The sequence below is a fragment of the Ovis aries genome, chromosome 1 (genome assembly GCF_016772045.2).
Source record: "Ovis aries strain OAR_USU_Benz2616 breed Rambouillet chromosome 1, ARS-UI_Ramb_v3.0, whole genome shotgun sequence".
Taxonomy (NCBI): Eukaryota; Metazoa; Chordata; class Mammalia; order Artiodactyla; family Bovidae; genus Ovis; species Ovis aries.
Genome location: NC_056054.1, coordinates 85,271,502 through 85,297,600, shown reverse-complemented (window position 1 = coordinate 85,297,600; position 26,099 = coordinate 85,271,502). Strand labels below are relative to the sequence as shown.

At 40.7% G+C, this 26,099-nt stretch overlaps 1 protein-coding gene and 1 long non-coding RNA gene across 14 annotated transcripts in view; one reads left to right on the top strand and one right to left on the bottom strand.

Moving 5' to 3' along the window:
- Positions 1-26,099, top strand: part of VAV3 (vav guanine nucleotide exchange factor 3) — a 450,959-nt gene that overhangs the window by 79,268 nt on the left and 345,592 nt on the right. For 9 of the 13 annotated variants that reach the window (XM_060412226.1, XM_042251676.2, XM_060412224.1 and 6 more), the window contains exon 2: positions 12,754-12,870. The exons of 2 other annotated variants lie outside the window; for them this stretch is intronic. In XM_060412226.1, coding sequence (XP_060268209.1) covers positions 12,754-12,870 — 117 coding nt within the window. Of the gene's footprint in view, positions 1-10,067; positions 10,384-12,753; positions 12,871-26,099 lie in introns of those variants that run through there. 2 more of the 13 variants (XM_042251685.1, XM_060412239.1) reach the window with 1 other exon arrangement.
- On the bottom strand, positions 1,064-8,277 carry LOC132659414 (uncharacterized). Its single transcript, XR_009599859.1, has 2 exons — positions 3,814-8,277; positions 1,064-3,335 (listed from the first exon to the last, which is right to left on the bottom strand). It is a non-coding gene; the product is annotated as an uncharacterized LOC132659414 (long non-coding RNA).

The window sequence follows — 26,099 nt, the reverse complement described above, 5'->3', positions numbered from 1 at the left end:
TAATGGATTTCCACGGCTCACCTCTAAAGGCAATGCTAACTTGTGTCGCCCCAAGACTTTCCCTCATTTACGACCGTTGTTTCCACTGAGCACCCACCTTGGCTGCCAGCCTTCTGGGGCAGCCCTGTCATAGTGGCTCTCACTTCCTGCTTCACAGGGCGTGGCTTTCTTGGCTGTTCAGCTGATTCCATTGCCGCTGCCGCTTGCACCACAACCACGACTTCCATTCTGCTGGTACTGCTGTCCCTGCTGCTGCTGTTATGACTGCTCCCACCAATACAAAATCCTGACTTACAGCTACTGTCCCACAATCACCTGTGCAGAAGGGAATGCCTGTTTTTCTGTACTCATAATAAGGAACCTTGCAAGACAGGCTTCTCTGGAATGCATACTGGGCCATTCTTTGTGTGCTTCAGGCTAGATGTGTTCCAGGTGAAAATGTGATTGGGGGTTACTTTTTCTCATTAGAGGCAATAGCGTGTACTGCTTTCAGTAGCAGGTAAATGGACGTAGTAAAATAGGCTAATTTTGACCTCTGCACATCCCAGCCATGGTTTTCTAGTGCAAAGGCTAGAAACAGGTAAGGAGGATTAAAGATGCTGTTTATTAACCTTTTTGTTTCTGGGTACAAAGACTAATGCTAGGGTTGACAGTAAGCCTTTGAAACTAACAGTCTAAGTTCCTGCCAAAGGAGAGGGATACAGTGCCTCTTCTGATGAAGACAAGCTGTTGAAAGCAGCGAAGGGCGTGCTTGCGTGTGTGTGTGTGTGTGTGTGTGTGTGTGTGTGTGTGTGTGTGTGTGATGGTGAGTGACAGCTGGCCAGGGACCCTGAAAACTAGTTAGCAGACCACCCCTGAATACACAGCATCCTCTTTCTGGGCTGGTAACCCAGATGATGCATATGAACATAACTGCTTACTAATTTAAAGTCTTTATTTGATTTATATTTATTAAAATCACCAACTTCTGAGGTAATTTAATAATGAAGACATTGATATATTAACATAAGTAAGAGGATATGGTGACAATTTAATGTAAATTTCCATATGAGTTCATTGGTTACCAAGGAATGATGATTATTTATTCTTTTATGCAGATAAAATTGCATCACCATATATTCATCAATTTATTAAGAAATATGTCCATTATAAAAGTGGGGACCTCTTAGAGTAATGGAAATAAAAACAAAAGTAAACAAATGGGACTTAATTAAAGTTAAAAGCTCCTGCACACCAAAGGAAACTATAAACAAGATTAAAAGAGAGCCCTCAGAATGGGAAAATAATTGCAAATGAAACAACTGACAGAGAATTAATTTCCTAAGTATACAAGCAGTTCATGTAGCTCAATACCAGAAAAACAAACAGCCCAATGAAAAGATGGGCCAAAGATCTAAACAGACCAAGGAAGACATGGAGATAGCCAGTGAACACATGAAAAGATGCTCAGCATTGATTATTATGAGAGAAGTGCAAAGCAGAACTACAGTGAGGTATCACCTCACACCAGTCTGAATGGCCGTCATTAAAAACTCTATAAGCAATAAATGCTGGAGAGGATGTGGAGAAAAGGGAACCCTCTTTCATTGTTGGTGAGAATGCAGATGGATACAGCCACTGTGGAGAACGGTATGGAGATTCTTTAGAAAACTAGGAATAGAACTATCATATGACTCAGTAATCCCACTACCAGGCATATACCCTGAGAAAACCATAATTGAAAGAGACCCTTGTACCCCAGTGTTCATTGCAGCACTTTTTACAATAACTAGGATATGGAAGTAACCTAGGTGTCCACGACAGGTAAATGGATACAGAAATTGTTGTACATACATTTAATGGAATATTACTCAGCTAGAAAAAAGAATGCATTTGAGTCAGTACTAATGAGGTGGATGAACCTGGAGCCTATTATACAGAGTGAAGTGAGTCCGAAAGGGAAAGACAAATATTGTACATTAACGCATGTGTATGGAATCTAGCAAGATAGTGCTGATGAACCTATTTGCAGGGCAGCAGTGGAGATGCAGACATAGAGAACAGTGGGGGAAGGAGAGGGTAGAATGATTTGAGAGAACAGCACGGAAACATATACATTACCATATGTAAAACAGATCGCAAGCGGGAATTTGCTGTGTGACGCAGGGAGCTCAATGCAGGGGTGACAACCTAGAGGTGGGAGATGAGGTGGAAGGGATAGGATGGGAGATCAAAGGGGGATTCAGGAGGGATGTATGTGTCAGTTCAGTTCAGTCGCTCAGTCGTGTCTGACTCGTTGTGACCCCATGAATCGCAGCACGCCAGGCCTCCCTGTGCGTCACCAACTCCCGGAGTTCACTCAAACTCATGTCCTTCGAGTCGGTGATGTCATCCAGCCATCTTATCCTCCATCATCCCCTTCTCCTCCTGCCTCCAATCCCTCCCAGCATCAGAGTTTTTTCCAATGAGTCAACTCTTCGCATGAGGTGGCCAAAGTACTGGAGTTTCAGCTTTAGCATCATTCCTTCCAAAGAAATCCCAGGGCTGATCTCCTTCAGAATGGACTGGTTGGATCTCCTTGCAGTCCAAGGGACTCTCAAGAGTCTTCTCCAACACCACAGTTCAAAAGCATCAATTCTTGGGTGCTCAGCCTTCTTCACAGTCCAACTCTCACATCCATACATGACCACTGGAAAAACCATAGCCTTGACTAGACGGACCTTAGTTGGCAACGTAATGTCTCTGCTTTTGAATATGCTGTCTAGGTTGGCCATAACTTTCCTTATATCTGTGACTAATTCATTCTGATGTATGGCAGAAGCCAGCACAACATTGTAAAGCAATTATCCTCCAATTAAAAAAACTGAAAGAAAAAAGCTGTGGAGATACCTAGATGAAATAAATGTAGTCTCTGCTCTCAAAAATATTTCTCTCATGTATCATTGGTTGGGCAAACAGATATAGTCCAAATAGTTATTATCACAGGTGTGAGTCTGATGCTACAGAATATGTAGGATGTACATGTTTATACAACTTAGCCCTACACATATGAACTTAATCACTTCAGTACTTATATATAATCCATTAAAGTGCCTCATCATGGAGAAAATAAAAACAAAAACCCTGTAACTTTCAATGTTCCTAAATTACTATATTTGTGATTAAGCGATTAAAAAACTTATTTTCTAAAAATGAATTGCAGACTGGCATATAATCAAAACGGAAATAATTGGCTTTTAGTTTACTGAAAACAGGGCAGTTTTAGTTTAGAGATTTGAACACAAAACTGGAGATGTGAAATGGCCCTCCTCCATTTTTGGCCTTCTTCCTGAGTGTCCTTTAGGGTTTTCATTTATCTGTAATAATAGGATCAAGAGGAAAATGGAAGATATTGTGCAGTCCTGAACTGATGCCAAGTGCAGTGTAATTATTTAATAATTATTCAGAACTCATCTGTAAGTATGGTCTTCAAAGAACAATGGGAATGATTCCCCTTCTGTGGGGACCTACTGACTCACGAGCAAAAGGGATAAATAAAGTCCTCATAGAAGTAAAAATTATTCTTTTCTTTTAAAAAATATTTCCAGAAGATGTAAGATTTAATTGACCTAGTCTTAAAAGACAGATGTAGTGGGAGAGAGGAGAGGATATGGTAAAACGGACAGAAATAGAAAACCCGCAATAGGAGAGAAACTTAATTTATTATGGTTTCCCTTCCAGCCTGCCAGTTCTCCAAATGGGGCGAAGTTGGGAGGAGTTAAAATGACAGGGTACTAGGCAGAGACCTGACTAAGTCTAAGCTGAGACAGCCCAGAGGGAAAGCTCTGCTTTTACCTTAATATTTGTGGATGGGCTTCCTAGTGGTCTCTCTTGTGTCTTCAGAACTGTCCGTCAGCCTGTTAAGGACCATTCATAATTCAAGTTATGCCAAATGCTGAAATTCAGACTTTCCTTCAAATGCGGTAATGAGTGTCCCACAAAGAGAGGAGACCCTGGAAATGTCTTACTTTATCTGACGACCTGGCTACTGATGGGTCCTATGAAAATGACAGTATGTCAGCATGTCTATGCAGTTATGAAGCTGTGTTAGAAATTGTTGACCTTCCCACAAGACACCATTTCTCAGCTGAGATCAAAATAACTCATTTCATAATAAGCTGTGGAGGTTTTTCCTGTTACGCAGCCTCGGTTAACACTAGTCCAATATTGCTAACAATTTTAGAGAAGTACATGCTTATTTTTTCAGATAAGAAAAAGGGAAGCAATCCTGTTTGCATTTGTATCATTGAGAAGAGTCAAAGTGGTTTCTACATACATAGAGGAAAAGGAAGCCATACACTATAAAAAGAGTCAAGGGAAAAGAGAGTCTTGCAGCATTTTACTGTGAATTTTAGCAGCATGACCTTTCAAAGTTTTCTTTCTGTAACATCAGTATCGATAGCATTGAAGTGGTAACAAGAGCCGCAAAGGTAAAAAGCAACTTAGCTTCATCTGTTGTGATAGCTGTTGGTTAGGAAACTGTCTAATCTAGAGAGCTCTGGCCTGATGTATAATTTTCAGGGTGTCTTAGACATGGTTGATCTTAAGCTTTCCTCTCTGAGGGTTTTCTGCATCTTTATCGAGTGCTTTTCAACCTGTAGTAAATAAGTAAGCTTTTGATGCGTTTCTGAAGTGAGGGTGAGCATTGTGGCCGAAGACCAGGGACTGTGTCATTAGAATGTGTCACTTGTCACGGAACATACTCGAGAGAGGGGCTGTGGAATATCTCCATACCAGGACTTTCCAGATGAAAATAAAAATTAATTGACTCAATTCTTGGCACCTGTTTCCTAATTTGCTAAGTGACCATTTTCAGTGAATCCCTTCTCTGTCTTTGCAGTGCCTAGGATGGAGCTATGGTTATGAATCTGAATTCTTTTCTCCTTCACTCTCTCCACTCCACCTATATTCAGTCAATTACCAGGTATTTCCTTTCCGTATTACTTTCTAGAGTTGTTTCTCTTTCTCCTACTATTGTAATCCAAATCACTGTGATTTTTTCCTTATACGAACATGACACCGTTCTGTTCTTATCTCATCTGCCTCACACAATCTCCCTAATAAAGAGAAAACAAAAATAGTTAATTCTCCACACTACACGATGGAGCTAGTATAACATAGCAGTTAAGGATATCGGCTCTGTAGCCAGAATGTCTGGTTTTGAGTTACAACTGTGTTACTTTGGCATATGCAGTTACATAAACCTGTTTAAACATCTAAGCCTCAGTATATATGAAAGAAAAAAAACTTCCCTGATTGAGTTAACGTGAAGATTAGAAGGTGTAAGCATTTAACATAGAACTTGGCATAGAGCAAACACTCAAGAATAACTGAGGATTGCACTCTCCTATGTAAAACCTCAACTTCTCTTCTAGATAAAGCCTGCATCCACTGGGCTCGCTCAGTGAGTCCCACCTCCTCCGTCCAGCCCTGCTCTCACTTCTCCCTAGAGAGCTGTGTCCATTCTGAACCCCTCCACTGCCCTCACCAGTCCATTCTTTGTCTATCTCACATTCACCCCCATCCTGTGTGTTTACCTGGGCGTCCTCACACTCAAGTCTGGCAGGTTCCCTTCCCCTCCCTGAACATTGAGCACTCCTCTTTTTGTGACTGACTCCCACTCACCCTGCAGGGTCTCGTGGATCACTTACTCCAGAAAGCTGTCTCTGATACTCCAGGACTCCTGAGGGGCCTCTGAATGACTTCATAGTGTTTGCCATGTTGTCATGTAGCTACACGTTTCCTCGTTTGTATGCTCTGCCTGATCTCTTCTGGCGGCAGAATTTGGATCATACTTGCTTTTTAAAAAATACTCAGTTCTTGGCAATTTCATTCAATTAATATGTGTTCAATAAATAAGTACCCAACTGGGGGACATTTTATGAAGTTTTATGATACCTCGTACATAAAAGGCACCTCATTAATATGTATTAAATGATAAAATGCTATTGAAACCTTTTGCCTATCCTTCATTTCTGTAACAATCATGCATGAATATATTTAATATTTTAAAAATCCTTGAGTTATTTAATTCTGGTTTTAAAAGCCCTCATCCTAAATTCTGGAAAGCCCTGAAGTTCTCTTTTATGGGCTTCCCTGGTGGCTCAGATGGTAAAGAATCTGCCTGTAGTCCAGGAGACCTGAGTTTGATCTCTGGGTTGGGAAGATCCCCTGGAGAAGGGAATGGCTACCCACTCTAGTATTCTTGCCTGGTGAATTCCATGGATGTAGGAGCCTGGCAGGCTGCAGTGAGTCCATGAAGTCACAAAGAGTCGAACATGACTGAGGGACTAACACCTGTACTAAAAACTTAGCAAAGTTATATAATTTTTGGTCAAACATAAAGTATGGTTATGAAACGAAATAATGAAATGTATTTGTCTTTGCCCATCATACACCAGGTCTGAAGGCAGAGGTTTTCAGCTTCTAAATACAAAGGACTGTCAGTGTTTCAAAGACCAGTAACATCTCCAAGCACAAAGAAACTCTTGTGTTCACTGGTCTTCAGTGAACTCAAGTTTTTTCTTTCTTAACAGTGTGAGATAAGAGTTGCCTTATTAGGCATGCCGCAAAGAAAATGATAGGATTTGTTTACATTATCTCTTCCTGTTGCTGGTGATACATTGCTTAAGCAAAAGGTGGAGTTACAGGTTCGTTTGATATAATTGACTCATGTAATTTGGGAATAGCCTGATGCTCAGACTTGTTCTCTAAATACTATTTACTATAAAACTTGAAAAGGAACTGTTTGGAGAAGTGGCTGATTATAGAACTTGGGCAGAGAAAACATGAGGTGGGCCTAGGACAGTTTGATGTAATAAAACAAAAGACTAATGGAGTCATGTCAAAAGGTCACAGAAGCCAGTTTGAAGAGACCCCCAGTGGCCAAATTCAGGACAATCTGAACATCCAAAAGAATAATGATTGCAATTAATTATTACACAAACAAAGATTTCAAAAAAAGGAAGGGAGGAGGGCAGGGGAAGCTTATTTTTCAGTGAGAATACCAGCCAATAAATGTGGAAGGAAAGATAGAATTTTGCTGTCTCAAAAGGAATAATTAAAGCAAGGGTTATCAGTGGATGAAAAGTGGTGAAAAATTATTGGGAAAAAGAACAGCTGCATGGTAACAAATTATCGCTCTCAGGATTTATTGATATAAAAGGGAACCTGTACCTTTACAATAGATACATGTGGCAGTAACCATCTTAGCCAAGTGATCAAGCCTAATGTCAATAATAATAGGTTACCCTAACATTTTGTGTCTTTTGATATGATGAAATAGGAAGTTCACAGTATAAAATATTTTTTTCCAAAACTGTTTAACTTGTATCTTGATGTAGCTTTGGTTCATAGGAGATATAAATGATGGGGGAATTAATTCAATGATACCATGAAGAAATAATTAGACACATCCAGAATATGGGACATTCTATAACATATCTGGGTCTGGACTCTTTTAAAATCAGTGTCATGGAAAAAAAAAAAGGAAAAATTTTAGATTAAAAATACTGCAAAAAATAAAACATAATGGATAAAATTGAATTGGACCCAAGACTGGGTGTGGGTTTGGGGAAGCAGTTTAAAAAGACATTGGGTGGGCAATTGATGAAATTTGGATATGGGATGGATATGGAATAACATGGAATTATTATTAATTTTCTGAGGCCCATAGTGGTATTATACATATTTAGGAAAGTGTCCTTATTCCTAGCAAATGCAGGCAGAGTTATTTAGGAGTGAAGTGCCATGGTCTGAACTTACTTTCACATACAAATTTTTGTGAATAAATAGAGAAATGGCTGGCACACAAAAGCCCCTATGGCAGTATGTTACAGTTGTTGAGTAAATGGAATGTTCATTGTACTATTCTTTCAATTTTTCTTTAGGTTTGAAATAAAAATAAAAAATAAAAAACCAAAAAACTGGAAAAGGAAAGAGTTCAACATAGGAAGACAAAGCAAAAGTCTGGGATGGGCGGGCTGGCAGGCCCAGCTCTATCCAGGGCTTCTGTGATGACATTAGGGTCTGCTTCCTCCATCCCTCACCTTTGTTCTGCGCTTGCGCAGAGCCATTAGCAGAAGTGTGATCCTAGTGTTACTAGCCAGTTTTGTGGTAACTATGAAAATCTCCAGCTGTGACTAGTAGAGAAGCTTGTTTTATTCATTTTCAGTATCCCCAGTGTCTGGAACATTGTAGGCATTCAAACACTGTTGACTGAAAAAATACATAAATAAAAGGGTGACCAAACATGATGACTGCCTGGAAATGCAGAGCCTACCAGTGATTTTCTTCAAATCCAGTAAATATTTGTGGAATTGAATTATTTAAGGGGCAAATAAGGTTAAGATTGATTTCAGAAGTCAGGGGAAGTTCTGTTTTTAAATAATCTCTTGTAATGCATTCAGTAATGACTGTATTTCTTTTCTTTTTTCTTTTTTGCTTTCAGTAATACTTTTCTGAATTAACGATCAAAGCCCTTGAATGGAGCTCTACTGTAGTTTTTCCGACACGGGGGAAAATTTGAGTTTGGTGTGAAATCTTCAGAGGGTAGCATGTGCAATTATGCTTTGTTCCTTGGTGAGCTATGAGTTGGGCACTTAATTATGTAAAAAATATTGCAAGAGCGCCGTTGCATAATCCCCAAGAGAGTAATTATTGTCTATCTTGGCAGAATGCAAGGCTTTTAATCTGTAAATAAGCAATTCTATGTGGAAGAGCTACATACAGAGTGATTCTGTGTCATAAAGGTCTCTTATGAATTTTTAAAAATGAAAGCAGTAACTGAATGTGCAGATTGGCTGCTGCTTTTGTGCTTCAAAGGGTTTATGATGTTTCCCCTGTGGTTTTAACCCCTCCTGAAATATTTAAGCCTCAAGAAGGATTCCTGTAAAGGGTAAAACTATGTCTGGGTTAAGCCCATGCAAAACCTGAATGTTTCCAAAGTAGAAAAAGTAAAATGTGCTTTCTGCAAATTAAAAAACAAACCAAGATGGAAAACAACAACAAAATAAAATGTTGACAGTGCTTTTTTTTAAAAAAAAAAAAGCAAAGATGCAACAATTGGCTAATAGATTTCTCACCTATTGGTGGTTAATAACTTTATTTTTAATGTGTGCCATTGCAGCTATTTCCGAAATTCACTTTCAGAGTATGTGTGTCCTTTGCTTAGTTGGATCTGAATCTTAGATGCGGAAAGTAAATTCTGTTGGTTGTTTAAGTTGTGATGGCGGCTGCCTTACCTCTTGTTCCTGTTGGTGTCAATGAGCTGAATGTGTTCTCCAGGGTTAGCTTCTGTGCCTGAGCATCAGACCCTTTTCCTTTGCCCACTCAAGGACTTCATTTGGGTGACTGTGCCTCTTGCTTTCTAGAAACACGTTGTAAACAGCTTCCATTGTTAAAAAGCCCTTCCTTGACCTCTCTTTCTTGCTTACTACCTACTCAATCCTCTGTTTTCTTGTGCAGCAAAACTCCCCAGAATCTATTGATATATTCTGTCTTTACTTTCTGTCTTCCTATTGTGTCTTGAAGCTGCTCCATACAGCATTTCCCTACCACTATCCTCTACCTGGAACCCGCTTTTGTCAGGGTGCACCTATTTAGCATTCAGACAGCCAGATTTCAAGGAAAACACTTGGTCAAATCTTACTTGAGTAGCAGCAGCAACTGACACAGATTATCACTCCTCCTTTCTAGAAACACCTTCTTTACTTGGCTTCAGGGAAAGTCTCTTCACTTGGTTGTTCTCCTTCATCATTGGGTCCCTCTTTCTCAGCCCCTTTGCAGGCTCCTTTTCTTTTCCTGATCTAAGATGACCTGACCCCAGATCCTTTCCTCTCTTCTTTCTCTCAAAGTCATCTCAGATGATATCATGGTTAAAAATGTTTTGTATACTCCAAAGACTTTCAGGTTTATGTCTGTGGAGTACACACCTGTGCCCTGAACTCCAGATTTGTATATCTAGTTGTCTGCTGCCCCATGTTCCATGCATGACTAATAGGCATCTCCAATTTAAGAGTCAAAGTTGAACACCTTCTCTTCCCATGGCTGTCTCTCAGCAGGATTATTGTAATAGCTTCCTATCCAGTGTTACTCTCTCTAACCTTGTTCCAACTCATTTTGATCTCTATTAAAAAAAAAAAAAACTGAAAAAAGAGCAGTAGGAACTGCTGTAGTCCAGGAGGAGATGGAACAGTAGCTGGGCTGGGTGTTGGAACAGAAAAGGGAAAAGAGAGAGGGTTATTGGATAGAGGAAGGGCAGAGTTCAAGCATGGAGGCAGGAATGAGCATGGAGTAACGAGTGCCAAGGAGGAGACCAGCCTGACCGCATAGTGGGGCACATAACAGAGGACCTCAAAAGCTCAGGTGAGAAGGTTGTACTTGATATGTCTGTGCATATTTTGAATAAAAGAGAGGGGCCTGTTTACAAACCTACTCCTGAAACTTTAGCACCATGCTGTCCATTATGACAGCAACTAACCACATATGGCTATGGAGCACTTGAAATGGGGCTAGTTTGAATTGAGATATGCTGGGAATTCCCTGGTGGTCCAGTGGTTAGGATCCTTTCACTGCCAAGAGCATGGCTTCAGTCCCTTTTTGGGGAACTAAGATCCCACAAACCATGTAGCAGCACCCCTCCCTGCACAAAAAATAACAACTGAATTGAGATATGCTGTAAGTATACAATGCATATTAGTTTTCAAAGACTTAGTACCAAAACTACCAAAACTAATATTTTATGTTGATCATTTGTTGAACAGTAGTAGTATTTTTAATATAGAGTTAAGTATTATTAGAAAAAAATAAGCTACAAGGATATATTGTACAGAACACAGAATATAGCCAACAAACTTTAAATAGACTATAGTCTATAAAAAATAATTGAATCATACCAAGAGTTCCCTTTATTACTATCCCTGGTAATATACCTAAGAATGGACTCTGAAAAAGAATATTCCCCTATATGAAAACCATTACTCTGAAGAGCACCAGGAACGAAAATATACAAGGTGAAATATCCATCCGGCATTAGAATGAATGTTTTCTATGTACTTATTTCTCACTGCTTATAATGAAAGACACAAATAGAATGACTAAAATCAAAGAAGAAAAAGAAAAATCAATGAAATAAAAATGTCTGGGGAGAGAAAAACTGTGCAGAAAATGGAGGTTAATGGAACTAACTAATACAGAGCTCATAGCAACTTCTGAGCTTCCTGGCAACCCGTGCAAAAAAGGAAAATACAAAATGCTCCTGTGCTCTCATAATCTTACAGCTGTCCAAGGGAGTACTGGGTTTTTCTAAGCATGAAATTCTGAAAGAATTTAATGAAATAACATTGCACATCTCAGGAGCAATGTTTGTCCTTTTGCATGCTTATTCTAGCACTTTCTGAGTATGGTGAGCCAGAGCAATAAGACTCTGACCCCTATATATCCCTTGGTCTCATCTCATTGCACACCGTGGGGAAACAAGAGAGGAAGAGGCAGAAGAGGACGTTTTGGAGGAGTGATAACAGCATCCCTTGGGTTGCCTGCACCATGCAGATGTAGATTTTCCACATGAAACTTCTGCCAGGCAAGGGAATTGGGCAGCTGCCACATCAGCCTCAAGCTAATGCCTCCTGTAGAGATCCAAACAGGGCGACTTTGCATTAGATGCAGCACTACAACTCACCCACTCCAGCCCCAAGAACGCAGCCTTAAAGACTCGGACATCCAACCAATCGTATACTTCGGAGAACTGGAGAATTTGAGCTCTGGTTCACTCTAGCAGCTTACTGCAGCACCCCTTAAATTACCACCTCCAGTGTGTCAGTATGAAAACCCAGCTGCCATTCCCTGTGCCTGAAAATTCTATGACTTGAGGGGTGTTCTGTCAAAATATTTCTCAGAACATTTCTTGAGGCTATAAAAGAAAACTGAGCCAAAGAGCTTATCTACAGGTCAGTCACTCTGTGGAGAGCCATAAAGATAATTTTTGTTAAAAAAAAATATTTTTTTTTTAAAGAAAGAAAATAAACCCTTTAAAATATCAGATCATATTCCAGTTCTGTCCCAAAGTATCCAGTGACTTACCATCTCAGTCAGAGTAAAAGCCTGTCCAGCAGGATCCTTTCTCATCTGACTTCACTGCCTTCCCAGCTCACATCCTGCCTCTCTCTTTGTCATCCGCTCTGCTCTGTCCATCTTGGCCCCTTCCTCAGACGTAACCTCAGAAGCCTCCACCTCAGGACCTTGACATAGGGTGCTACTTAATGCAGAATACTCTGTCCTGTAATTCTGCATGGCTGCTCCTTCCCCACCATCAAAGCTTCCCTGCTTATCCGTCCTCTTCCCACCGACTCGTCCTCTAACCATCTCGCTGAGGCTCCTCCACCCATCCCAGCGCTCCTGATTCCTTCTCCTGGCTTTAGTTTTCTCTATTGCGTTTACCACCATGCAAAAATAGAAATAGTTACTTTTTTGTTTCTGTTGCTGAGTTGGTTCTTGTCTCCTCTTATTAGACTGTAAGTATCATGAGGGCAGACTTTTGTCTGCCTTGTGCACAGCTGTGCCACGGTGCCTGGGAGAGAGTGGGTAGTCATTAAATATTGCCGACAAGGTAATGGAAAACACCATCAAGAGCAGATGGATTCTTCCTTGGCATTTTCTCAGCATTCTGGGTGTGACCGAGGATAGGTATATGTAGCATGATTCACTATATACTAATAGCCCTTTCCCATCCCTCAGTTTCTCTGTTTGAAGAACATAAGGACGTTCCTCACGGCCTGTTGCGAGACGTTTGGAATGAGAAAGAGTGAACTGTTCGAGGCATTTGACCTGTTTGATGTCCGTGACTTTGGAAAGGTAATTACTTTTTATTTTGTTTAATGTATTTTTAAACTTGAGAACGCTTTATCAAATACTGTTGTTTATCTTGAAGTAGGGCATGTGACTGAAGTGGTGTGGGCATTATGTAGTTACATTTTACATATAGATGGCTTAGCCGAAAAAAAAAAAAAAAGAACAGTAGAATTATTATTGTTTTTTTTTTTTAAATTTAAAGCAGTATAAGGGGTTTATACTTTTATCCAGACATAACTTTTCCTGTTGGTTATCTCAGGAAGCAGGACTACTATTTTCCTTGTTTTAGATAGTTGGGCTGTCATAACTGAGGACCAGTATTCTTTCCTTCCAGACTTCTCCAAAACTGAAGGACACCGAATATTTGGGAGCTGAGAATGTTCTGTTGTCTGTTTTGGCACTTGGGTCAGTGGCTTGCAGAGGACATGAAATTACTGAAATGGGCTGTTGAATTGCCTTGATTCCAGCAGATACACGTTAGAGTTTAGATTTCAGTGGTATTTGTCAGGTATAGATTGGTTCTTTTTTCCTTTCCTTTTTTAATTGGTGGAAGATTGCTTTACAGTGTTGTGTTGATTTCTGCTGTACAGCAATGCAAATCAGTCGTAATTTTCTATGTATTCCCTTGTGCTTGGGCCTCTCTCCCCTCCCCGCACCCAGGCTTCTGGGGCATCAGAGTGTCAGCCTGGGCTCCCTGTGGAACGCAGCAGCGCCCCGATAACTGTTCTATACATGATAGTGTACTATGTCAGTGCTGCTTTCCTGAGTTCTTCCCACGCTTACCTGCCCCCACTGTGTCCACAGGTCCATTCGCTACTAGGTGTAAACTGGTTTTAATATTTGCTCTTATTTTACATTTGTGTATAATAGTTGACAACCTTTCAAAAGAATGGAAAGAAAAAGGGTAGGAATCATCCTATCAAAAGTTACATTCATTTATTTTGGAGTGATTAAGCATAAGGGCAGTTAGGTAACCCCTGTTGATGTAATTGTTTTATGAAAATACAGAAGCAGGGGAAAACCTAAACCGGAGAAATTTGCTCTTACTCTGGTGATTCACATGCTAGTATCTCATCAGAAAGCTGTTTGAAAGTGATACTTCATTTGATTTTTACATTGTAGTAGTTGATTATAAAATAAAAACCAAGCAGTGGATGGGTTTGCTTGGCAATGGGAATAAATAGTACAAAGTTGAAACAGAAATGTAAGAAATTTAATGCTGACATGCAGCAAGTGTGGGAAAGCCCCCCTGTCCAGGGAGAGAGAAGGCTTGGGTTTGCTCTTGGTCACTTGGTGATCTTCTGAACGTCAGCAGTCTCCTCCGTCATCAGACCACCTGCCCGCTTAGTAGTTTGTGCAAAAGGAAATAGGTACAAGGATATGGTTTCTAGAATTCCTCTTTTCTCTGGCCAGCTGTGATTTAGTTGTCTTGAGGTCCAGCAGTGTGTTGGAGGATAACGTATGATGACAGTTACAAGGAACTGAAAGCAAAGGTTCCTTTTGTAAAGAGGTGGTAGCACGTTTGTCTTTGACCATGAAGTGGAGCCATGAAGATGGAGAGAAATCAGATAGAACCCCTGGTGAAGTGGGTAGTTCTCTAGTTTGTTTGCCCCAGAAAAATGCCTTATCAGTTTATAAGGATATCTTTTGCTAGTCTTATTTTTAAAAAAATCTTCCATTTTCCTTTGTTTTCTTCCTCTTTTTTGGGGAAATGAAAAATGAAAATGAATTGGGGAAATGAAAAATGAAAGAAAAGTCTTGATTTTTAAAAGATTTTCAGAAAGTCCATCTTTTTTTTTTTTGGCATTTGCACAAACAAAAATGGTGTTGACAAAGACTGGGAAATCATAAAAATTGTTTAGAAATGCATGGCTTTGTTTTAGTGGAATAATGTTGCACACTAGATTAATTAGACAATGTAAGCTTTGTAGGAGAGCTAAGCTTATACAAAGTTAAATGTAAAGGAATTAACCATATGTTTCTCAAGCATTATTGTAGTTCTGACTTTTTAAAATATTTTGGCAGTGGTAAGTCTGAAGCAGAATTAAACCTGAGGTTGCAGATGAGAACTTATTCCTATGTTTGCCATTTTAAAATCGCATACAATTTTGCTACTGCCAAGATTCATGCAACTGTTGTTTCAGAACTGTTATTTAAGCTAAATAAATCATTGAAAGTTAAAGAATTTAAGGGGTTGTTCAATAACTTACCAGTATTACTACTATTAAATATTATTATTCTCAGCAAAACCACCAATGCCACCACTTATTGAACGCTTTGGATGTAGCAAGTATCTTTCCAATCTTCAAATATATTTTTTAACCTTAGTATGAGGTGTAAGTACCTGTACTATTTTCCTCCTTATTCAGATGGGCAAACCTGTGTCTGAAATCCACATTTCATCTAGTAGAGACTGGAGCAGTGGTTTGACCCCAGATATGAATGGTTCTCCACTGCCGCGCAGGAGAACAAACCTTCCCATAGCCAGTAACCTGGCTGGCACTGTACCTAAGTGCTTTGCAAGTATAAAATCAATTCTCATATCAATCCCGCTGTGAAAATACAGGGCTTTCCCAATGGCTCAGTGGGTAAAGAATCCACCAGCAATGCAGAAGACATAGGAGACATAGGTTCGATCCCTGGGTCGGGAAGATCCCTTGAGGAAGAAATGGCAACCTACTCCAACATTGTTGCTTGAAAAATCCCATGGACAGAGGAGCCTGGCGGGCTGCGGTCCAAAGGTTCCCAAAGAGTCAGGCACGACTGAGTGACTAAGCACACAGTAAATATGAAGGCCCTAATACCGTACCCATTTGCAGATCCTAGATTGTAAGTGGTGAAACTTGGACAGTTGATGCAGTTTAACACCTTTAAGTTAAGAAATGTGAATAGAGTGTTAATTTAGAGACAAAATAATTTCTGGTATTGTGGTTATCAATGTTAACAGGATGTAGACAGTTTAGTTTGTATCTCTCTGTTCCTTGAAGTGTAATTAAAATTTTTCATTAACTTAAAAAATCTCTTTCTGTGTGTTCCCTGTCTACCTTCCTTCATACAAACAGTGAATCTAGGATCCATGTGTGTTTGGTACCTTTTCACCTAGAAATGTATTAATTGCAATAACAGTACCTATTTTTTTTTTTAATAGCATTTTGAAGCTTGGGGATTGCTTCAGATCACTGAGCTTATTTGATTCTCATAATAGTCTTGGTGAAGGAAGGAAGCAAGTGTTCCGGCTTTTCCAATAAGGAAACCGGGGGGTGGGGAGGTTAAATGGTGACTTCAAGGTCGCTATACTTGGGGATCGAGCAAGGTCTGGAGCTCAGAATTCTGACTTCCCAGCCTTCTGCTTTTCTTGTTTGTGCCTATATCTTGGGTCTCAGTGCTGTGCTGATGCTTGCCTAAGGAAAAGGATGAACTCACAGGAGAAAAACCAAAGGAATGTATTAAATAAAAAAGCACAAGCAGTTTGTCACTTGGAATTAATTATGCTTTATCTTTAGAAAGAGAGGAAAGATTTAAGATACTGCATGAGTTAGATTTAGGATACTGCGTGTGTTCACATGAATAAATAAATTTCCTTTTTGCTTATGAGATAGTGAAGAGCATACATTTTAGGTACTCTAGAAGGGCTTATGATAATTCAGCCTTTCAGCGTTACCTTTAATTTCTAGTATTGAGCTCTTAACTCACTGAAATAGAGTATTGGTTCAAACTTACATGTCAACAAAAATTAGAATAGTTCTGAACACTTTCAGTACATTGGTTATAAAATCACACAGGGCTGTACAATGAGTTGAGTAACTTGAACTCATTCATGAGTCAATTAGAGAGGTCTTAAGGTTCATTCTGACTTTGAGGGTTGTTAAATATAGTTGACTCTTGAATAGCAAAGGTTTGAACAACTTGGGTCCACTTATGGCAGATTTTTTTCAGTAAGTACTATACAATCTATGTTGGTTGAATCCACAGGAGCAGAATTTTGGATAGGGAGGAAACGGGTATACGGAGGCCTGACTGTAAATTTGACTGTGGGGAGGGTCCATGCCCTGACAACCCTCTCCCCACTGTTGTTCAAGGGTCAGCTGTGCTGAACAAGGTTCCTGTCAGAGGCAGAGTCCTGGCCTGAGCCTGCTGAGTCTTCTCTCTGCTCTCAGGTTGGCGGAGCTTATGTGCCCTGGTGGTTCAGAGAGTAAATAATCTGCCTGCAATGTGGGAGACCTGGGTTCAACCCCTGAGTCAGGAATATCCCCTGGAGAAGGAAATGGCAACCCTCTTCAGTATTCTTGCCTAGAGAATTCCAAGGACAGAGGAGCCTGGTGGGCAGCAGTCCATAGGGTCACTAAGAGTTGGACACCACTGAGAAACTAACACTTTCACGTTTCACCACCTATTTCTGCCTATGTTTTTGTGTTTTTGTGAAAAGTCATTTACTTTCTTTTTAAAAAGATTGGATCCTTCTCTGGCCTTCTAGTAACAGCAAGGAAAAAAAAAAAGTAGATTATGTTAGTTGACACCTTTGCTTCAGAAATGTAATTTAAAAAATCCTTTCTTCCAAGGAATGTTAGAAATTATTAATTATATTATTTTTTACGTTGCAACAGGATCTGTAAATTGGCTCACTTTCTTGCTGCATATAACGGATTTTCAGTTCCTCTGTTCAGATTGTCATTTTCTGATGAACACTTTTGTTGTTTGGAAATATCTCCTACTGAGCTGTCTGTTGGCACATTTACAGTGCGGAAACACATGGAATTTTTCTTTAATGAGACCATTTCTAGTGAGTAACAGAAATCAGGCGGCTGCTGCTGTCCACATGAGTGATGAAGTCAGTTCCTTCCCTTGACGGCTCTGGGTGGATATAAGGGCCTGCTTCCCTCTACCCACAGATGTCACGTCTGTTGTTTCAAGTGTTATAAAGCACCTGGCAGGTGTAAGGTGATATGTTTTCTTGAATCACAGAATCATACCCGGCTGAAGGTAGTTCCAGTTGATTTTAATAGTGATAGAGTAGTTTCTATATGTTCAAGTTTAGGACAGGCACCTTCTATAGGGATTTAGAGCATTAGCTTAAGGGTGGATTGGAGATTCAGGTTTAAAAGTTATTGAGAAAAGGTAGTGTCATATTTTTGTGGAAGAATGTTGTTTCTGAATTGGATTGCAGTTTGCATTCTGGTTACATTCTGTATAATATATGATCTTGTGCAAGACTACTTAACCTATTTGAGCTTTAGTTTCCTTATCTATGAAGATAATGGTGACCTCCTCCAAAAGGTCCTCTGCACGCATTACTGCACTCAATTGCCCCTGACCCTGCACCTGGCCACTGCCGACCCATGCCTTTGCTAGAGACTCCTGGACAGTCACAGGCAAGTCTGGGTCAGTCTCTTGTGGAGTCACTGCTCCTTTCTCCTGGGTCCTGGTGTGCACGAGATTTTGTTTGTGCCCTCCAAGAGTCTGTTTCCCCAGTCCTTACCTGCCTCCTGAGAAATCTGTATGCAGGTCAAGAAGCAACAGTTAGAACTGGACATGGAACAACAGACTGGTTCCAAATAGAGAAAGGAGTATGTCAAGGCTGCATATATTGTCACCTTGCGGATTAACTTCTATGCAGAGTACATCATATGAAATGCCGGGCTGGATGAAGCACAAGCTGGAATCAAGATTGCTGGGAGAAATATCAATCACCTCAAATATGCAGATGATACCACACTTATGGCAGAAACAAAGAAGAACTAAAGAGCCTCTTGATGAAAGTGAAAGAGGAGAGTGAAAAAGTTGGCTTAAAACTCAACATTCAGGAAACTAAGATCATGGCATCCAGTCCCATCACTTCATGGGAAATAGATGGGAAACAATGGAAACAGTGAGAGACTTTATTTTTTGGGACTCCCAAATTACTGCAGATGGTGATTGCAGCCATGAAATTAAAAGATGCCTGCTTCTTGGAAGAAAAGCTATGGCCAACCTAGGCAGCTTTTAAAAAGCAGAGACATTACTTTGCCAACAAAAGTCCATCTAGTCAAAGCTATGGTTTTGCTGGTAGTCATGTATGGATGTGAGACTTAGACTATAAAGAAAGCTGAGTGCTGAAGAACTGATGCTTTTGAACTGTGGTGTTGGAGAAGACTCTTGAGAGTCCTGTGGTCTTCAAGGATATCCAACTAGTCAATCCTAAAGGAAATTAGTCCTGAATATTCACTGGAAGAACTGAAGCTGAAGCTCCAATACTTGACCACCTGATGCAAAGAACTGACTCATTGGAAAAGACTGTGATGCTGGGAAAGATTGAAGGTGGGAGAAGGGGACAACAGAGGATAAGATGGTTGGATGGCATCACTGACTCAATGGACATGAGTTTGAGTAAGCTCCGGGAGCTGGTGATAGACAGGGAAACCTGGTGTGCTGCAGTACATGGGGTCACGGAGTCAGACACGACTGAGTGAATGAACTGAACTTCCTGATCTATAAATTGAGTTTAGGTGAGAAATGAAATGATATATGTTAAGTGTTTAAAAACAGTTTCTAGGTCCAAAATATGCAATTGGCTGTTCTTACTCTTATTGTTACTATTATTACAACTATCATTACTAGTTGTTAATGGGTTTCAGATTCAATAGTAAACACAGGGATGGAATTTTTTTTGGTTGTTTTTTAAAAAACATATTTGTTTTAATTTGAAGGACAATTGCTTACAATATTGTGTTGGTTTCTGCCATATATCAACATGAATCAGCCATAGGTATACATAAGTCCCCTCCCTCTTCAGCCTCCCTCCCACCTCTCACTGCATCTCCGCACTCTCAGTTGGAATTGTGAATGCAAGAATTAGTGATATTGGAGGAGCAATATTAGTGAATAAACTCTGTTCTTTCTACTGTGGTATAGCGTTAATCTATTTCATCCTGCATGGCCGTCTTTCTCCCTCCTTCTGTGGCTTCAGATCTCATTTGAGAAACCACCCTTTTTCCTTTTCTGATCGTGTAGCTTGGGTGGTTTAATCAGTTAGACTATCCCATCCTTTGGGCCATAGTGATGAGTTCAGGGATGGGGCAAGTCACTCAGTTTAGAACCGTATCATGTGTTGTGTTGAGACATTGGCAGGACCAGTTTTGTTTTGCTCTCTGATTGCCACAGAAAAGTGTGGATACGAGGCTTGGAGGAGCTGCAGCCATCTGGGAACCACATGAACTTTCAAAACAAACCCAGTTCAGAGAGAGCAGAGCTAAGGAGGATCCTAGTGGCATCATGTGAGCCTACACTCATGCTGTACCCAAAGACAGATACGTGTGTCTGGATTTTTCTGTGACATGAGCCAAAATATCCTTCCTTTTTATTTTTTTATTCCTCAGGCCCGCTTTCTTTAGTTCTTTTAACCAGGAGTGAGAGAAATATACTCTAACTACCACACAATTGTATTCATCTCGCATGCTCAAAGTCCTTCAAGCTCGGCTCAACAGTACATGGACCGAGAGCTTCCAGATGTTCAAGTTAGATTTAGGAAAGGCAGAGGAATCAGAGATCAAATTGCCAACATCCGTTGGATCATAGAAAAAGCAAGAGAATTCTAGAAAAACATCCATTTCTGCTTCTTTGACTATGCCAAAGCCTTTGACTGTGTGGATCACAACAAACTGTGGAAAATTCTTAAAGAGATGGGAATACCAGACCACCTTACTTGCCTCTTGAAAACCATGTATGCAGGTCAAGAAGTAACAGTTAGAACCGGACATGAAACAACTGACTGGTTCCAAACTGGGAAAGGAGTGCGTCAAGGCTGTATAATGTCACCCTGCTTATTTAACTTGTATGTAGAGTACATAGTACGAAATGCCAGGTTGGATGAAGCACAAGCTGGAATCAAGATTTCTTGGAGAAATATCAACCTCAGATATGCAGATGACACCACCTTATAGGAGAAAGCAAAGAGGAACTAAAGAGCCTCTTAAGGAAAGTGAAAGAGAAGAGTGAAAAAGCTGGCGTAAAACTCAACATTCACATGGGTGTACCTACGGCTGACAAAGGTCCATATAGTCAAAGCTATGATTTTTACAATAGTCATGTACAGAAGTGAGAATTGGACCATAAAGAAGGCTGAGTGCCGAAGAATTGATGCTTTCAAACTGTGGTGCTGGAGAAGATGCTTGAGAGGCCCTTGGACTGCAAGGAGATCAAACCAGTCAATTCTAAGGGAAATCAAACATGAATGTTCATTTACTGATGCTGAAGCTCCAATACTTTGGCCATGTGATGTGAAGAGCAAGCTCACTGGAAAAGACCTTGATGCTGGGAAGGACTGAGGGCAGGAGAAGAAGGGGGTAACAGAGGATAAGATGGTTGAATGGCATCACCAACTCAACAGACCTGAGTCTGAGCAATCTCTGGGACATAGTGAAGAACAGGGAAGCCTGGCGTGCTGCATTCCATGGGGTGGCAAAGAGTTGGAAAGGACTGAGTGACTGAGCAACAACAATATCACCTGGTTTTGTTCATCACATGATTTCAGCTGTGTAGACAGTTTACCCTTTCTTCGGTTACTGGCATTCCACACAACTTGGAAACCATTCTGTAGTGTCTACATCTTCCCTCATACACAGAAGGGAGATATGCAGACAGTCCTTGAACATCTCTGTTTTGTAGCACGTAAATAATTAAACAGAAGGACTGTCCCAGTGTTGTGGTTAATGCTTTCTTTTCCTTACCAGTGACCCAAGGAGTATCGTAGATACTCCTCAGGTTTGGGAGAGGCTCTGAGTCTTCAGACATCCTTACCATGTTTGTCTGTACTTTACAAAGTCAAGAAAAAAGGCACGATGCCTCTGTAGATGAGAACTCTCATCCTCCTGCGGCCCCCGAGCTGAGTATATATATATTTGGACCCTACAGAGAGATTTGAAGATAACCTTAAAACCTCAGGGTAATAAAGACATAAAGAGATTGTGAAATCCTTCACCTGGAAGTGAATAGGGCTTAGAGATAATTATTAATTTGAAAACAAAACAAACTAGCCCAGGAAGTCAAACCCTGTAGAATTCTGTGTGACCACTAAGGTATCACTTCATTCTTCTAATCATCAGTTTCCTCATCTATAAATGGGATCATTTCTATAAAACAGAATTATTGTGAGAGTGGGGTTAATTGGTATAAAATGTCTGGCATGTTTATCAATAAATCAGTTGAATGAATGTCAGTCCATTCTGAAACTGGTAGTCTGGATAGATCATAGATCATTCACAGTTCTGGTTGTGGATATGTGTAAAGTTAAAAAGACGAGTCTAGCATTTTATTGAAACTCTAGCTTGATACTTCCTGGCTCAAATTATGATATACATATGTCAGTGTATATGCACACATACGGTTATTTATACCTTACGTTTTCCTGAAGTTTTGTTCTATGAATATGTTTCTTATGTGTGTGGTGTGTGTTTATGCATAGAGTTAGTTGAGAGATCTATAATGACACTTTCACTGAAGATAGTTGGTACCATATCACTCATCACATTTTTTTTCCTCTTCTGTATGATATAAATCAAATTAGCAGCTACATCAGGTTTAAGTTATGAAGTGATTTGGTTCTTCAGCATTTTAAATACATTGCCATTTAAAAATAAATTTGAGCTTACTGAGAAAACCAAGGAATACATAGTTAACTTGATGGAAAAGGCTTTAAAATTATTGGTCTTAAAGAAATTGGCAACCATCTCTACTGCCTGCTTCAAGAGGCTTTATTATGCACTCCCATCCCCACAGGTTATTAGCAAAGTCCTGCTGCCGTCACCGTGTCTTTGTATTGTGAGCTCAAATTTCTGTCCCATCTGTAATGCCTTATCATGTCTTATGAGAGTGTTTTTTCAGGCTGTGTCCGGTAAGTTTGTGTGTTTTTACTTTTTCAACCTTCCCATCCTGACTTGTATACTTCAGGGTGTATATACAAAGAAAGGTACAAGGACCTCTCTTTGCTCAGTCTGTACTGATACCCCAGGCCAGCTCTCAGCACTGTGCCTGGATGACTGGCTAATCTCCACATCCTTCTTTCCCTCTTCAGTTGTGTGTGTGTGTGTGTGTGTGTGTGTGTGTGTGTGTGTGTGTTGGTAAACTCACCCTTCACAGTCTGGTTTCCATTACATCCCAACACAATTAAACCTGATACTTGGAATATCTGTAATGGTTGCCTACTACCTATATATCTCCTAGCTTTCCCAGTTATAAGAAAACCCTTCCAAAGTCTCCTGAGCTTTTCTTGAGGGTGGATGGCCTCAGGGACCTCACCTTGGTATGGTGTGAAAGATCCTTATTGGCTGGCTAGTGCATCCATGTTGATCAACAACTAGAAACATGTTTTCTCATATCCCTATGTACCCAGCATGATTCATTTTGGTATTTAATTACAATCTCTCTTTTTAAGTTATTTTTTTGAACTCCTGCTCTTATTAGAATTTTGACATTTCTCTCTTGAAGTATTTGCCATCCTAAATTATTCAGGAGTCTCTGGGGCTTTTGTGGGCCATTGGGCCCTATTCAGTATTGCTTTGGATCACTATGAGAAACTCAACCTCCAGTTGATGGCCCACCAGCCTGGTGCTAGTGAAGACAGGCCCTGTGTGGTGTTTTTCTCAGCTCTGATGTTGGCATGCCCTGCTCAGCAACCCCCGCCCCACCCAAACCTGCTTCCAGCTGCCCCCCCAGCATTCTCACCTCTGCATTGAGCCTGGCCAGGAAAGATCTCCCTATCTGTGCAGTGAGTTCTGTCCAAGAGCTCCTGATATATCCTTTCCTGCTAGTAGTCTTTGGGTCAGGGCTTCCTTATTCAGCTCCAATGGGGGTGCCAACTTTCATACTCAGAACAGCATTCAGGATCTCTGGTCTCTGTCCTCCAAGGTGGCCCTGGACTTTTTCCTGAAAATCAACCAGCCTCCCGCGAACTCGAGCTAGCAGGGATACTGTGAAGAGTCGATCTCTGTCCACCCACAAAGACCTCCTTCAGTAGGTGGCTTGCCTGTATTACATGATGGAGGGAGAGCTCTACAGTGATTCCTTCCTGAACAAAGAAAGCTTGTTCAAGAGTCTCATTTGGGTCTACTTAAACATCTGCTGGATCATGGAAAAATCAAGAGAGTTCCAGAAAAACATCTATTTCTGCTTTATTGACTGTGCCAAAGCCTTTGACTGTGTGGATCACAGTAAACTGTGGAAAATTCTGAAAGAGATGGGAATACCAGACCACCTGACCTGACCCTTGAGAAACCTGTATGCAGGTCAGGAAGCAACAGTTAGAACTGGACATGGAACAACAGACTGGTTCCAAGTAGGAAAAGGAGTACGTCAAGACTGTATATTGTCACCCTGCTTATTTAACTTATATGCAGAATACATCATGAGAAACGCTGGGCTGGAAGAAGCACAAGCTGGAATCAAGACTGCTGGGAGAAATATCAATCACCTCAGATATGCAGATGATACTACCCTAATGGCAGAAAGTGAAGAGGAACTAAAGAGCCTCTTGATGAAAGTGAAAGAGGAGAGTGAAAAAGTTGGCTTAAAGCTCAACATTCAGAAAATGAAGATCATGGCATCTGGTCCCATCACTTCATGGGAAATAGATGGAGAAACAGTGGAAACAGTGTCAGACTTTATTTTTCTGGGCTCCAAAATCAGTGCAGTTGGTGACTGCAGCCATGAAATTAAAAGACGCTTACTCTTTGGAAGAAAAGTTATGACCAACCTAGATAGCATATTCAAAAGCAGAGACATTACTTTGCCAACTAAGGTCCATTTAGTCAAGGCTATGGTTTTTCCAGCAGTCATGTATGGATGTCAGAGTTGGACTGTGAAGAAAGCTGAGTGCTGTAGAATTGATGCTTTTGAACTGTGGTGTTGGAGAAGACTCTTGAGAGTCCCTTGGACTGCAAGGAGATCCAACCAGTCCATTCTAATGGAGATCAGTCCTGGGTATTCTTTGGAAGGAATGATACTAAAGCTGAAACTCCAGTACTTTGGCGACCTCATGCAAAGAGTTGACTCATTGGAAAAGACTCTGATGCTGGGAGGGATTGGGGGCAGGAGGAGAAGGGGATGACAGAGGATGAGATGGCTGGATGGCATCACCTACTCTATGGATGTGAGTTTGAGTGAACTCCAGGAGATGGTGATGGACAGGGAGGCCTGGTGTGCTGCGATTCATGGAGTCGCAAAGAGTTGGACACGACTGAGCGACTGAATTGAATCTCTTGCAGGTGGAGAATAAATTACTGAAAATCAGACCCAGCATATAAATGTAAAGGTACCAGAGTTGCAAAGGAAACTGAAGGCACAGCTTCAAAAGATCTCCTATCTACTGAACTGAACTGAACACTATTTTCTTTGCCTGGATGCCCCTTTCTCCTCATTTCCCTTACCCCCTCATCTCCAGTGACAGTTCAAAATCACACACACACTGATTTATCCAGACCTTGGACTTTTTTTGATTCTTGGATGTACTGAGTGCTCCTGGGCTGACTCTGCTGATTTGCTCCTGCCTGTTCCCTCCATTCCTGCTGGACCTTCATCCTCCTTTTCTATCCTAAAGAAATGTGGCCTTGGCATATGAAATATATTCTCCTCCTCAGCTCCTGAGACTTTGAAATCATGTAAAGCTGGGTTTTACCCTCCCCACTCACAGCTTCCAGTGTGAAAAAGTTGCTCAGCTTCTCAGAGGCTCCATGTTTTGAACTATACAGTGGCCCAGATGGTGATCCCTACCTCACAGGATTGTAGTGAGGAGGGTGAGTCAGAGTCTGTGGTAGGCAGTTGGCACCATGTCAGGAAGAGGCTCAATAAACTTCTGAGCAATTCACCGGTCATTCCTTCATTCTGCAAATAGCTGCATACTTCCTCTGCCTGCACGTGTCTAAGACAGGAGGGAAAGGGGCAGGGCACAGCCACTGAAAGACTGACACAGCCATTAAGGACACAACAAAAACTTATTAGAACCTACTAGGCCCAAGGTGGTGAAGACTCGACTTCCAGCGGACCTTGAGCCTCATTATTTGCTCACTGTAATACATTAGTTGTGTCATACACACCACAGGAACCAGGATATTTATGGCAGACCACAAAAGGCTCAAAATTGGTGGTAATCTAACTCCTAGAAATCCCTACCTTTTCCCCAAGTAGCTGGAATAATTTTCCCACTCTGGTTATGAAATTACCCAGCCCATAAAAACTAAACACCTCTACCCCTCAGGGCACTCTTG